We start from the raw sequence: 14,789 nt of genomic DNA on the forward strand, positions 1-14,789 counted from the left end.
CGGCTCTACAAAACATTTCAGAGTTGTACGGGGCGTGGTTTGCAATTCGCCCAGCCAATCAGAACTGGGACACTTTTTCCCCCCAGGAAAGTACCATGTCTCAGCAGGCACTAAAAATGGGGGTAAAAGTTCCTGGCACTAAATACTCTTTTTGGTGTGAACGCGACATAAGGGGTACTAACGGAACTAAACGCGAAAAGTACGGGGAAAAGTACTCCGGTGTGAACGCGGCTAAAGTCATTCAAACTAACTGCACCTTTACCAGCTTTGAGAACACTTTCATGATCAATCATTATAAAACATATCATATATATTATTCTGAAATGGACCAATCTGCACAATGACTACTTGTACTGTCGCTACTTTAACTATATTTTGATGATAATACTTTTCTACTTTTACTTGAGGAACATTTTGAATGCAGGACTTTTACTGTAACAGAGTATTCCTACACTCTGGTACTTCTACTTTTACTCAAGTACAAGATCTGAGTACTTCTACTTTTACTCAAGTACAACATCTGAGTACTTCTACTTTCACTACAATATCTGAGTACTTATTCCACCTCTGGTAGCGTATTAGCCTGAATTGTAGCCACAAAATCACGCAGAGCTGCATAAAAATAGACTCACAATGGTAACAAGTGGAAAATAATATTTACAAATGTGTACAATGATTTGTAGGTAATTTTGACTACTCAAGACACCTGACTTATACATCTTCAAAGGAAGACTGTGTTCATTACATTACATTACATTACATGTTACTTGTTAGACGCTTTTATCCAAAGCGACTTACATACTCAATACTGTGGGCAATCCCCACAGGAGCAATTTGGGGTGAAGTGTCTCAGGGACACAACAACATGCTGACTGCAGTGGGGTTTGAACCTGTGACCCCCTGATCAGAACACCTACACACAACCCACTGCGCCACACGCCTCCCTGTGTTCATTCTACAATTACATGGGATTAAAGCAAAATGTAGTTTTACTTGTATAATACTTCAAGATTTTATATAAAAGCCTGTTTCTAAAAGTATCAACCATAGCGACGCGGTCAAATCCTCAGTTTATAATTTATAACAACATACTAACAAGCTAAGGTCTAATTACGCAACCCAGTCTCACGGCATTTCGTGTTGTAGTCACAAAATAAATGTAATCTATGGATTCGTGTTCACCAACACGATTTTCCCCTTTTTTTCGTGTCACACAGAACGATTTTAAAAGTAATGTATTTCTATTGGTAGTGTGTTTCGTGCCTGCAACACGTCTTTTTGTCCGGTCGGGTCTTGGAAGACCGGAAGCTGTGTGGTTCATAAAAACATGTTCTTACTCAATATCAAGCCACGATTATTGTTTTTATTTTAAATCGTATAATGTCGGGCTTTTTTGGGGCTCAGAGCCTCAGAATACTGAAATCTGTATATATTTTTTTCCTTCTAATTTGTTATTATTTGTGACCCGCTCTACCGAAATCAGTCAAAAGTCGCAACGGCTGATTTAAAAAATAAACGTGGATTTGTGTAAAAAAACTAGTTTTTCAGGGTTCGGGTGTTTTGTTTGATTTTAAATAAACAAAGTCTTGGCTTTCAGAATATGAAACTGTTTGCCGATTAATTGCCAAAATCTCATGATAAATACATTTTTAAAGCTTGTAAAGGGAAGAAGAGGCACCTCTCAATTCGCACCCTGCTCTTCCGCAGCACCGCTCCCCCTCCCTCCGCTGAACTTATGAAGTAAAGGCGTAGAGTAATCATAGATAACACGACAGGGTCCGTTACAGTTTGTTTTTATCTGATTTCAAATAAACAAAGTCTTGGCTTTCAGAATATTAAACTTGTTTCGGCAAATTTAGATGATAAATACAACTTTGAAGCTTGTAACGGCATAATTACAAGCGGAGAACGGAGTAACTTGACGTCACAGCAGGCATAACAACAGCCGGTGTTTCTTGTGAGTGTTTCTCCGGTACACAAACACACATACGCAAAAATACACAAACATACACACACTCGCGAGCTTCCCCCAGACCAGTAATACAAACGAAAATGTGTCTGCGGGTCAATGTGACTGATTTCGATAGAGCAAGTAACATTTGGTTTAGGCACAAACATACTACCAGTAGAAATACATTGCTTTTAAAATCGCTCTGTGTCGAATCAATAGATTATATTTCGTGACTATAACACGAAATGCCTTGAGACTGGGTTGAATTACAACAGTGAGTGCTTCATCCTCTGAACACTGTAACGCACATAACATAGGTGCGCTCCTCTGAAATGATTGTCCCCTGCAATTATTATTATCCCTCATCGAGATCGCCTTGCTAACGTTAGCTTAAACAAACGTAACATGCAACGTTAGCCTTATCTAAAATGCTCTACTGCGCAGAGTTCTCGTTAGAATATTTTTTTGCCGGTCAAAATGACCGTTAAAGTTTAAATCTTCCGAAAAAATTTGAAAAGTGCCGGTCAAAGGTCTTCTTTGTTATTTATTGAGCTTTAAAACAAATTGATATGATTCGATATTAAACAAACTAATTATAGTAGATTAACTATTCAAAAGTGTACATTAACTTATAACACGGGAATAATAAACGGAACGCTCTCTCTCTCTCCTGACAGCCCGTCAGTATCATGCAGCTCGCGGATCCAGTAATGAGTAGGGTTGCAAAGGGGCGGAACATTTCCGGTAAATGTCCGGAAAGTTTCCATGGGAAGTTAAGCTGGGGAATTTTGGAAATATTCGATTCAAAATTAAACAAAAAACATGACATTTCAACAGATTTTTTTAATTTTTTTTAAGTAGAACAGAACAAGTTTTAATTATTTTATTGAACAATTATTTGTTTCATTGAAGAACGAAAACAGGAATGTTGAGTTAAATATTACTCATCTGTGCATGTGATGGAGGAATGCACAGTGCCTGTAGGGGGTGTGGTCTCAATAGCCATGCAGTAAGCAGTGTGCTATGGCATGGATATTCAAGTGTACTTGAATGGCATCTGTTTGTTTTAGTCAAGATTATGCTAAAATATACTTTCCCCAACTATATTTAAGTTCCCTATGAAGAGCCAACCTTCAATTTAGAAAATTCCCAGTTTATTCCTATAAATTCCCATTTATTCCCATGGAAAGTTTCCATCTTTGAAAATTCCCGGAATTTTGCAACCCTAGTAATGAGTGACCCCGGACAGTAAAAATAAACATATCTATAACTAGTTTAGGTAGTTTGAGAGGTAATTAAAATAGCTACGTGTGATATTCTAACCTGAAGTGTGTGTGTTGCTCCCTGCAGGTGATCATGCAGAGCTGCGTGTCGACTCGTCAGCAGCAGCTGATCTCTCTCTCCCGTCAGATTACTTTACTCGCGTTTATGTCCATATTTATCAGATCTAGCTAGTTCTAGCTAATGATATGACTACCTTGCTTATTAAAAGACACCTAAACAATAAGCGTCGCTATGCAACCGGGTGAGGCCGCAAAGTATAGCGCAGAATTATGCATTTGTTTACATGCCAACCGGAACCCCGAGGCATTACCAACAGATCAACGCACAATCAACCCATACAGGACATCTCTTTCTCCACATTAAGTGTTAGACATTAGAATTGACTCTTCTTGTCTGTCACATAAGTGGCGCAACTGATGCGGTATTGCGCTAAGGGGAAATGATTTTGACCGGAGAGATTTAGATTTGCCGGTCTTCAGCATATTTTACCGGTCATAGTCCGGTAATTACCGGCTAACGGGAACTCCGCTACGCTATGTCAACTATGGGGTGTCATCATATGCCGTTTCCATGGCAACGCATCCCTCGCCATAAAACACGATGTTGTCGTAACTCAAAGGAAAATGGTCCAAACAGCACCAGACTTCAGATGACAGTTGATGGTCCGGCCCTCAACACCTCAATATGACAAAAGTGAGTTTTCCTCAAAAGCTGTTTCCATGGCAATGCATCCCTCGCGTGAAACACGGTTTTCTCATAACTCCATTGAACATGCTGCAAACGGCCCAAAACTTCACAGGTTTGATAACGATGCAGCCCTCAACACATGGCGTATTATGGGGTGTCATCAAATGCCGTTGCCATGGCGACAGATCACTCGCCATCAAACACAATGTTTATGATACTGCTGTAACTCCTATGTGCGTTGTCCGATCGGCCTGAAACTTCCCACGTTTACCAACGGGTCCAGTCCGGAAAACACCTGCGTGACACGTCGACGTGCGGACAACAGCCTGCGGAGCGTCGAAGACCCGCTCAACGCTGCTTGCAGCTTTAATTATTATTGGAATTCAATTATTGATCAGGGCTGATGGGACACTCACCACTTGATGCGGCACTGGGTCCAGGACCGGGTCTCCACCTGCTGGCTGGTCTCATTCCAGGGCAGGTTGTTACACAGCTGGTCTCTGGTTAGACTAGGACCTTCAGAAGCAGCTGAATCTTCAGAACCAGCAGGACCCCCAGCCAGAGCCTCCAGGTGAGTCTTCAGTGCCCGCTTCAACCTGAACTCCTCCTCTACGCTCCACGCACCCCGTCCTGCAGCTGGAAACACCACCACACACACACAAACAGTTAGTAAACAGTGTGCGTGTTCCAACAGAAACTCCATAACCGGGTAAGGACTGACCGATGTGAGCAAAGCGTTTCTGTAACGAGTACGCGCTGCGGTCCATCTTCTCGGCGATCTTTGACCAGTCGTTCCCGTGCAGAGTCTGAAGCTTCATCAAAGAGCGCATCTCCTCCTTCGAGAACCTGGACACACACACACACCACACACACACACACACACACACACACACACACACACACACACACACACACACACACACACACACACACACACACACACCACACACACACACACACACACACACACACACACACACACACACACACACACACACACACACACACACACACACACACACACACACACACACACACACACACACCACACACACACACACACACACACACACACACACACCACACACACACACACACACACACACACACACACACACACACACACACACACACACACACACACACACACACACACACACACACACACACACACACACACACACACACACACACACACACACACACACACACACACACACACACACACACACACACACACACTTTTAAATGTAACTCAATGGGAGGAACCTTCAAATCCTCTTTTACCTACAATAGTTTAATTTTTTTTTGCTTCATTTTTTTTAATTTTACAACGTAGGAGAGGTTTTCCTACGTTTTTCATGGAAAATGATGTCCAAGGAGGGTTTGGGAGTTATGGCAGGTTTAAAACATTTTTTGGGGCGAATTTCAAGCTCTCCTCCACTCTGTTTTGAGATCAAAGCACTCTAGACTTAACGAGCGGCGCAATACACACTAATGGTGGTCACGTCTCTGCTTTCTTACAGTGCAGACGCTTTTCTGCTTGCTCTTGCCTCTGCTTACTTTTTTATGCTGATTTTCCTATTTTTCTTTTCTGAAAACTTCGAGCAGCGGCTCCTGGACATTAACTTATCACTGGGACAGTTATTCTTCGTAAATAGATGGAGGGTTTCAGCCATATTTCAATATTTTTACGACGACCTCAGTCTTACAGTAGCGTGGCCTAGAAACAGCTAAAGCCTGGTACTGCATGCTATTTAGCTTAAGCTAGTTAGCAGCAACATGCCTCTGTTCTCTAGAGATGACTTCCACAAACTTTTACAGAAGATGGCCGTGTTGGAAATGAAAATGCAACGGTTGGAAGTTAACTAGGAAGTGAATGGTGAATTACTAACAAAGCACTTCTATACTAACAAAGGACTGGCTTATCTAAAGCTAGTTGAGTAGCACTTGAAATGTTTTGGCTCTATGAAACCTGATGTACTTATATGATTCTGTTTTCTTCAAGTTTGTATCTTCTTGGTCGAATGGACTTATTGTAAGTCGCTCACAGCTAGTTAGCAGCTACAAGGATTCCAAGGAACAGGAGGGCTGTGTAGGCCTACCGGGTAATACATCTACAAGTGGTAGTCCTCCCTGGAACTCTCTGGGTGCAAAGCCTAAGAGTAAATCATTTCCATGGGATTTGGGAGGACGAATAACAGGCAGAGCCCAGCGCTCTGAAATCTGTGATGCGACTGGCTGGCCTGCATTGTTATCACCCAGGAAGAGTGCCTCTTCAACCCCTATTCATACTAGGAAACAGCCGTGGACAGCTGCTAAAGGGAGAGCTACAAACAATCCTCCCAAACCACCAAGTGTGCCAATCCAGAACAGATACGCTCCGCTGACACAGAACCGGAGATCTCTTTCTGATGACCTGGATAACCTGCCCTCTTCACACAGCAGGGTAAGGACCAATAGCTACTCCAAAAGTAAAAGGCTAGAGGGAAAGCTAACGACTGGGCCTGAAACTCTGATTGTGGGTGACTCTGCTGTAAGAGATGTAAAAAGTCTGTGTAGTAAGAACAACACCAAAGTACTCTGACTTGGCTGAGAGGATCCTGCATATTGGGTCTGGACATCCGACTGCGACAGAAGTGCTGAAAGAAGACTTTAAATGTCTGTTGGAAACTGTCAGCTCTCTAAATGCGGAGGTGTTCATCAGTGGCCCTCTACCACCAGTCAGAAGAGGAGTGGAGAGATTCAGCAGACTGTTTGCACTGAACACGTGGCTTTCAACTGCCTGTACTGACCATTCTGTCCATTTTATTGACAATTTTAACTTTTTCTGGGACCGCAGACATCTTTTTAAGGCAGATGGACTTTGCCTGAACAAGGCAGGAGTACAATTGTTTATCTCTAACATATTCAACTGCCTGCGTCATCAATCTGTTCCCTCTGCCAAGGACAAGCAACAAGTAAAACAAGAGAAAGACACAACACATCGCGCAGAACACCATGAAGAAGTATCACTGCACCCGCCTGAGGAATGTCTTGATTATGGGAAACCTATGAGACAAATGGAGGAGTCTCCACCGCCCTTCACCCCCCCTATCACCTTTGAGGATACTCTTCCTTCACCCCCCAGCTCTCTCTACTCTCCGTTCACCCTTTCACCCTCGCCCACCCTCCTGGAGTTCGACCACATGAAGGAAATACAGAGGGTTGGCACCAAGTCCTTCCTGGAGATCAATAGCCGTGTTCACACCGGAGTACTTTTCACCGTACTTTTCGCGTTTAGTTCCGTTAGTACCCCTTATGTCGCGTTCACACCAAAAAGAGCACTTAATCTCGGGAACTTTTACCCCCATTTTTAGTGCCTGCTGAGAGATGGTACTTTCCTGGGGGAAAAAGTGCCCCAGTTCTGATTGGCTGGGCGAATTGCAAACCACCCGCCATTTTATTATCCTGGCATTAGCATTATTAGCATTAGCATTCGCCCAGTGCACAAACGCAGAGAGACTAACTTATGGCTAACTCCTCTCTCACTTTAGGTAACTTCACTAAAAATCGATCCATGTTGCAGCTCGCATAAAGATAGATTTCGCTGTTTCTCGTTATTTTTTTCTCACGCTGCGCCTCCCCTGAAGCTCTCTGGCGCCCCCCAGGGAGGCGCGCCTCACACTTTGAAAACTGCTGGTATAGGGCATAAGACAAATACAAAAATAAAAGAGTAGGATAGATTTGAATACAATAGTGCAGGTTATGTTGCAAGACCAGTCCGCAAGTTGTGCAGATAAAGTTAACTATATACATGTGAGAACAATTAATAAATACAATGAGCTAAATGATGTAGAGAATGTTGAAAAAGGCAGGATTTTATGTACACACGCAAATAGAATAATGAACTCAAAACTAAGGAAGCGGGTCATCTCCTCAATCATTTTTGAAAACCCGGACCAGATTACTAGACTGACTGCACTGACACGCTTACTAACTGAATCCCGTGAGTAGAAGTGACTGTGTATTTTTTCTGGAAGAAGAAGGTTTTGTTGAGGATTTTCAAATGGAGAAATATTAGGGCTGTCAAGTTCACACGTTAATAACGTGTTAACGCAATTTTTTTTTAACGCCACTAATTATGTTAACGTGCGATTAACACATGTGTATTTGCCCTCGGCCCGCCCCGTAGTTTCAGAGCCCATAGGCTTGACGTTGTTGTTGTTGTTAGCCTGGACACGGCGTCTACGAGCAGCAAGCTTTCAACAGCGATAGCTAAATGGGTGGCGGTGGCTACAGCTTGCAGGACAATTAACATTGTGGAGGACGAGGGACTGTGTGAGATAATTCGGATCGCATCCAACGTGTCGACTGCACATCACAGCACATTATTTTGACCCCTGTGGGAACTTCAGTCTCATGCTTTGACTGAAGATGAAGACAGAGGAGCGGCATTTCGCCGACAACTGTAAACAGGCTTGTCTGTTTGAGCAACTGGCTCAGTGCAGAGAAGTACACAGGGTTGGGAGAGAGTGTAAGAGAGAGAGAGAGGTTCCAGGTTGTTGTGTTGAGAATATTCAGGAGAATATTTGTCATTGTTCCAATGATAATAAACAGACATTTGCATAAAACATATTTGTCCACTCATATGTTGATAAGAGTATTACAAACTTGACAAATATTCCTCTAAGGTACATTTAGAACAGATAAAAAATGTGTGCGATTAATTTGCGATTAACTATGGACAATCATGCGATTAATCGCGATTAAATATTTTAATCGACTGACAGCCCTAAGAAATATACATCTACCCTAGTTATTTTTGGACTTTCTTTTAATAAATGAACTGTCCTTTGTGAACCATTTGAAAACCAAAAGTGGACTTTTTGATTTATTTTGTATTTGTGGTTTGAAGGTTTCACTTTTTTGGTGCGAGATTTAAATATAAATACTAAATATGTTCTGTCAGTGTTGGGGGGTGTACTGTAAATAATATGCACCTTTGTGCAGTTTTGACTGTGATTAAAAAAAAATCTTAAATGTTAGGAGAGAGACCTGACTGACACCCCTAAATAAAATGATCAAACATCAAAACTAAAAGTCAAACTGTCACAAGGTGAACACAAAAACTGACAGTGTTCTGGTTTCTTATCACTAACCTCCCATTGTAGTTCCGATCATCAAACATCTTCCTGGCTCTGATATAGACCTGATGACTAGGGCGAGGAATCCCCTCAGCTGGACGGACAGAGAGTAGAGTTAGTTATATATATAACTATATATGTATATTTAACAAATATATTAAATATATATGTATATTTAGATATCCTGTATGTACAGGCCTAATATAAAAGGACGCAAAAGACAGTTCATATATTAAAGGAAAGTCCAAAAATAACCAAAGTAGATGTATATTTATCTGTTTGAAAATCCTCAACAAAGCCTTTTTCCCCCAGAAAAAATACAGTCTTTCTACTCACGGGATTCAGTTAGTCACTGTGTCAGTTCAGTTGCTGGGCAACGATTAAACATGGTTGGTTTGCAAACACTTTAAACAGTAAGGTGCTTTTAAATAATAGCAGTTAAAATATTTCTTGTAAATCTCAACTTCAACATAAATTAATGTAATCAAATCAAAGCTATTTGCCTCTGCCAGGGCTTTAACGTGTTATCTAGTTTGTTATAGAAGTTGCCCTCAGAGTCCAGAGATAAGATTTTCAACTTTGAAGTGGTTACAAATAACTCTGGTTCTATCATCTCCGCCCTCTGAAGAGATGTCAAATGTCCATGTAAGAGTTCGGTACCTTTGTCCATGTTTCTGTCCCCGCCAGTGGTCGCGTTAACCGAATATTTTCCGTCCATGACAATTCTTTTTTAACAATGACGGAAAACTCTGAAAGCAATCCGTCATTTTGACAGATTAGAACAAACTCAGAATAGCGCCAAAGTTTCCCCGCAGCGAGGCTCCGGTGTTATGCCGTGTTATGCATGCCCGCCAAAAAGGAAATGATATAGTTTCCAAACCTAACTTTGCCGTACAAATCATTGAAATGTCTGTGAGTATTAGCTTTACGCTGAGCGCGCTCCTGCGAGGTGCAGTGGGCATGCATAACACGGCAGAACATCGGCGCTAACAGTTCACGAGCGTGCCCCCCCCCCCCCCCTTGCTCCTGTGGTTTGTCTGTATGTTTTCAGAGCCAGGGAGCAACGGACTTTTTCGCACACTGGTGTGTAAATAAAATACAGCTTAGTGTCTGTGTGCGTACCGATCCTCTCTAGGAAGTGATGTCGTGCTCTCAGTTTTCTGATCTCCACTTCCTGTTCCTTGTATCTGCGTGGGAACAGCAGCAGATTGGCCGAGCTGACACTTGTCAGAGACAGGAAGTCTGCCATGTTCTCTCTTATTCGCTGGTTTTCCTGATGAGAGTAGCGGCCGGAGCGGAGACACACACCTGCACACAAACTGCACAGAGTAACACCTGCGCACAGAGTCACACAGTCTCACAGTCTCACATGGCGCACACACACACACACACACACACACACACACCCACACACACACACACACACACACACACACACACACACACACACCACACACACACACACACACACCACACACACACACACACACACACACACACACACACACACACACACACACACACACACACACACACACACACACACACACACACACACACACACACACACACACACACACACACACACACACACACACACACACACACACACACACACACACACACACACACACACACACACACACACACACACACACACACACACACACACACCACACACACAACACACACACACACAACACACACACACACACACACACCTTGCTGTTTGAAGGCTTTGAAGCGGTGCAGGTCGTATCTCAGCAGTCTTCTGATCACATCGTCACATTTATTCTTGATGTCTGGAACAAACTCCTGCAGCTCCTCCACCAGTTCAAAGTTCACCCTGACAACAGAACTTTCAAGAAGAAGTACAACAGGAGGTACAACAGATTACAATATGAGGTACAACAGGAAGTACACTGTTAATAACATAATAATGATGATAATAACTCACTGCTCTTTTTGTGCTGCTGTTGCTGTGCCGCTTGTCTTCTTCATCTGTTTCTTCTTCTTCTCCTCCTCCTTTTCTACCAGAACATCTTTCTTTCTCCTCTTCTCCTCCTCCTCCTGGCGGTGTGCAGCAGCAAGAGCACTGACCTCCTCTTCCTCCCTCCTCTTCTTCTTCTTCTTCTTCTTCTTCTTGGTGTGGTTGGTTTGCATGGTGCTAATAATAATAATATTAAAGTCATAATTAAAAAAATGCTTTTCATGGTACTCAAAGACCCTTTACATATTAAAATTCAAAAGTAAATCTACACACTTCACATGTTAACATCTGCACACATATACTACACATATTAACAGTGTTAGAGCCACAATGAAGTCAAAGTTATTATTTAGATTCATAATTTGATAAATGAATTAATGATGTAAAATGATTTATATTGCCATGGTGAATATCTTTTGATGAAATGATTGTTCATTTTAAAATCGTAAATATGATCTGTTTCCTTGTACCTTCCGGTGTTTATTTAAGTGAGGCAATTGAGGACAGCCGGGGTGCTCTGAGACCTGATGAGACGGGGAGCGGAACAGTTTTTCGACCGCAAATTGTAAACAGAAATTAGTGTTGCAAATTGGACTGCAAAGTATAGAATATATAAGAAAGTAAATCGCCGAAATTATTAGTTAGATTTGTTATTTTGAGACTATTTAAGTCAATACTTTTTTGTTAATAAATTACATTTTTTGACTGAAAACCTTCGGCTGCTTATTGCTTTGGATTGCGTGTCGTCAAACACACACACACACACACACACAAAACAGGCAGTACACTGTTAATAACATAATATTAATAATAACTCACTGCTCTCCTTCTGCTGCTGTGCTGCTTTTCTTCTGCTTCTTCTTCTCCTTTACTCCCAGCACATCTTTTGTTTTCTTCTTCTTCTTCTTCTCCTGGTGTTGTGCAGCAGCAGGAGGATTGACCTCCTCTTCCTCCCTCCTCTTCTTCTTCTTCTCCTCCTGGTGTTGTGCAGCAGCAGGAGGATTGACCTCCTCTTCCTCCCTCCTCTTCTTCTTCTTCTCCTCCTGGTGTTGTGGCAGCAGCAGGAGGATTGACCCTCCTCTTCCTCCCTCCTCTTCTTCTTCTTCTCCTCCTGGTGTTCTGCAGCAGCAGGAGGATTGACCTCCTCTTCCTCCCTCCTCCTCTTCTTCTTCTTCATGGTGTTGTTAGTTTGCGTGGAGATGTTCTTCTCTCCTTTATTCTGTTTCATCTTCTGATAATAATAATAATAATACATTTTATTTATAGAGCGCTTCTCATGGTATTCAAAGACACTTAGCATTTTAAAATTCCTTACAAAAATGTTTAACATTTGTGAAGCGCATATCGAGGCTTGTATCGTTTTAGGCGTTGTGCACACGGGAACGTTTGCGTTTATGCACAGTATGTGTTTTCAAAAAAGTCTTCCGTTCACATGCATTTGTTTCATTTAACGTGTCTGTTCAAACGAGACCGCTGGAAACGCTGTAGTACATATGCCAGGACTGTAAGTGGTCGCTGTAACTTCCTTCCGCCACAAAATACAACCAAAAGCAGCGAAGAAGGACCCGGAGCAGCCCCGCAGCAATGTTGCCATGGCTACCCTTTCTGTTTATGCCCCCGCGGTTGGATTTAGCCACATGTAGTAGTTTCATGTATTCTCCATGTCCAATTGTTGCTGATGGTTGTGGTTAGAGGAGCTGTAGATTTTGCACTAACATCTGTAGCATGGTCAGTAGCAGTAGCACTAGCAGTAGCTACTGACAGGAGGAAGTGTGTGTGGCGATTGCTGGTATTCAGCGGGATATAGTAATTTCCTCCGCATGTAAATATATGGATAAATGCAACGGGGAAGTTAACTGAAAGAAACCGAATCTGTGGATATTGCATCGACCGACCAAGAAGCACGTCTCCGTGGAGAGGACGCGCTCAGAAAGAGAGATATTCTCTACAACACCGGGTGAGATCGCTCTCTGGGGACACGCCGGTCCTCGTGTTTCCTTTTTTTGTGTGGATTATAGCCTGAATAGGCCTACAAACATTTCTCTTTTTGCCGCCGACGGGTGCAGGAGCAATGAACAATGATGGCCTGGATTAGGCAGTAAAGACAATTTTGGTGTATCGCAGAGCGGACTGTTTAATTTTGTTTGTGTTGTTTGGCTGGAAAATTGTCAATATAATGGATCAATGCATGAAATCTGACTCTGTTTATTTTGTTTAAGGAGTATATTGGGCGTTAACAATTCTGGTTTGCCTTTTATAATATTATTTCATTCAAGAACCCCTTGTGCGTTTAATTAACACAGCTATTTTTGATAGTTGATCGTTACAGATGGCTACTGGCCATGCTACAGCAGTGAGCAGGAGAGGTGGGGAGAGGTGGGGCTATCGTTATTTTTTCAGGAAATATTCGTATAGAGGTGATTACACAGACTCGTTTGACCCCCCAGAGAGTTTCGTTTGCAAATCTATCCACCTTGGGACCCGTTATCGTTTGTGGGGTCCGTTTCTATCGGCCTCGTGTAAATAATAGGGCTATACGCAAGAGAAACTATGCAGATACAAGCAGTTTTGTCCTCGTGTAAACGGCACCTTAGTCCTGTGAATGGTAAATGGATTTATGTGGGGCTTTGTTCAGGTTTTACGACTCCTCAAAGCGCTTTACATAGTCCCATTCACACTTCATTTATACAAAGCAATCGGCCACTTGCTCTAGGAACCTAATGGCGCGTTTCCACTACAGCCCGCAGCACGGTTTAAGAGGGCTGTGACGTCAGCGGCCCGTCTTTGGTTGCGTTTCCCACTTGGCCTAGTAACCCGGCCGGCGGGTCCTAATTCACAGTTTTTCTGGCCTCATAAAATCGTGGGTCTGGGGCCAGAGACAACGAGGCTGAGTCGGCTGAGTATGCTAAACTAGAGAGAGCATCGCTGGCAAGGGGGCAACAACTACAAACAAGATGGACATATTTGACCGTGATTTAATTGTAATACACGTTTCAAAATGATGCCGAAGTAACAACATACTGATACCGGTTAGTAAAAAACCATGAATTAATGCTTTGTCAAGTCTGCAGACAGACGGCAGGCGAAAAAACCTTTTAAAATGCTTGTTTTCTAAATGGAGATTGGCTAAGCTAACGCAGTATATGCTCCAAACCGTCCACACTCACACAACGGCCTATACAGACATAAATAAAGCAGCGACTGTATTCGCCATGACACAGGCAGTCTGTGGTTTGTACTTGTTAACTTTTGTCTAGTTTCTGAACATATATAAGGAGCTGTGAGCTCTGAGTGCTAACAGCTAACGGCTGTGTTGTTTTTCTGGGGTCCTCTGAAGATCACGTCACGGCTCCGCCTACACTGCGTTACTATAGATACTGCCCCAGTTCCTAAACTGTAATGGAAATGCGCCATAAAGTGAGCCAGTCCTAACGAGGCCTAGCCATAACCGAGCGGGGGCCGAGCGAGGCCGTGTAGTGGAAACGCGACATAACACTCACACAGCAACCGTTGGCCATCAGGAGCAACTCAGGTTTAGGTATCCTTCCCAAGGATACATGGACATGTTGACTGTAACAGTCGTGACGTCATGGATGACAATCCGAAGCCTAGCTGACCGTCTTAACCCATGTGACTGCTTTAGATATTGGTTCAGATCATTCCAGATCGGTGAAATCATCAATCAAATCAGTCAATAGGTCACTCTTTTATAGCTTTTAAAGATGCTATTGTTTTTACTATAGGGCTGTTA

At 42.7% G+C, this 14,789-nt stretch overlaps 1 protein-coding gene across 1 annotated transcript in view; it reads right to left on the minus strand.

Moving 5' to 3' along the window:
- Positions 1-12,293, minus strand: part of LOC117473664 (transcription termination factor 1-like) — a 29,133-nt gene extending 16,840 nt beyond the window's left edge. Inside the window, exons 1-8 of the mRNA XM_034119376.1 lie at positions 12,113-12,293; positions 11,858-11,978; positions 11,006-11,215; positions 10,770-10,906; positions 10,171-10,356; positions 9,064-9,142; positions 4,644-4,768; positions 4,339-4,558 (exon numbers count right to left, since the gene is read on the minus strand). Of these exons, the coding sequence (XP_033975267.1) occupies positions 4,339-4,558; positions 4,644-4,768; positions 9,064-9,142; positions 10,171-10,356; positions 10,770-10,906; positions 11,006-11,215; positions 11,858-11,978; positions 12,113-12,293 (1,259 nt within the window). The remainder of the gene's footprint in view (positions 1-4,338; positions 4,559-4,643; positions 4,769-9,063; positions 9,143-10,170; positions 10,357-10,769; positions 10,907-11,005; positions 11,216-11,857; positions 11,979-12,112) is intronic.
- Positions 12,294-14,789: the final 2,496 nt, after the last annotated feature.

This window comes from Trematomus bernacchii, unplaced genomic scaffold (assembly GCF_902827165.1).
Source record: "Trematomus bernacchii unplaced genomic scaffold, fTreBer1.1, whole genome shotgun sequence".
In the NCBI taxonomy this organism is placed as follows: domain Eukaryota; kingdom Metazoa; phylum Chordata; class Actinopteri; order Perciformes; family Nototheniidae; genus Trematomus; species Trematomus bernacchii.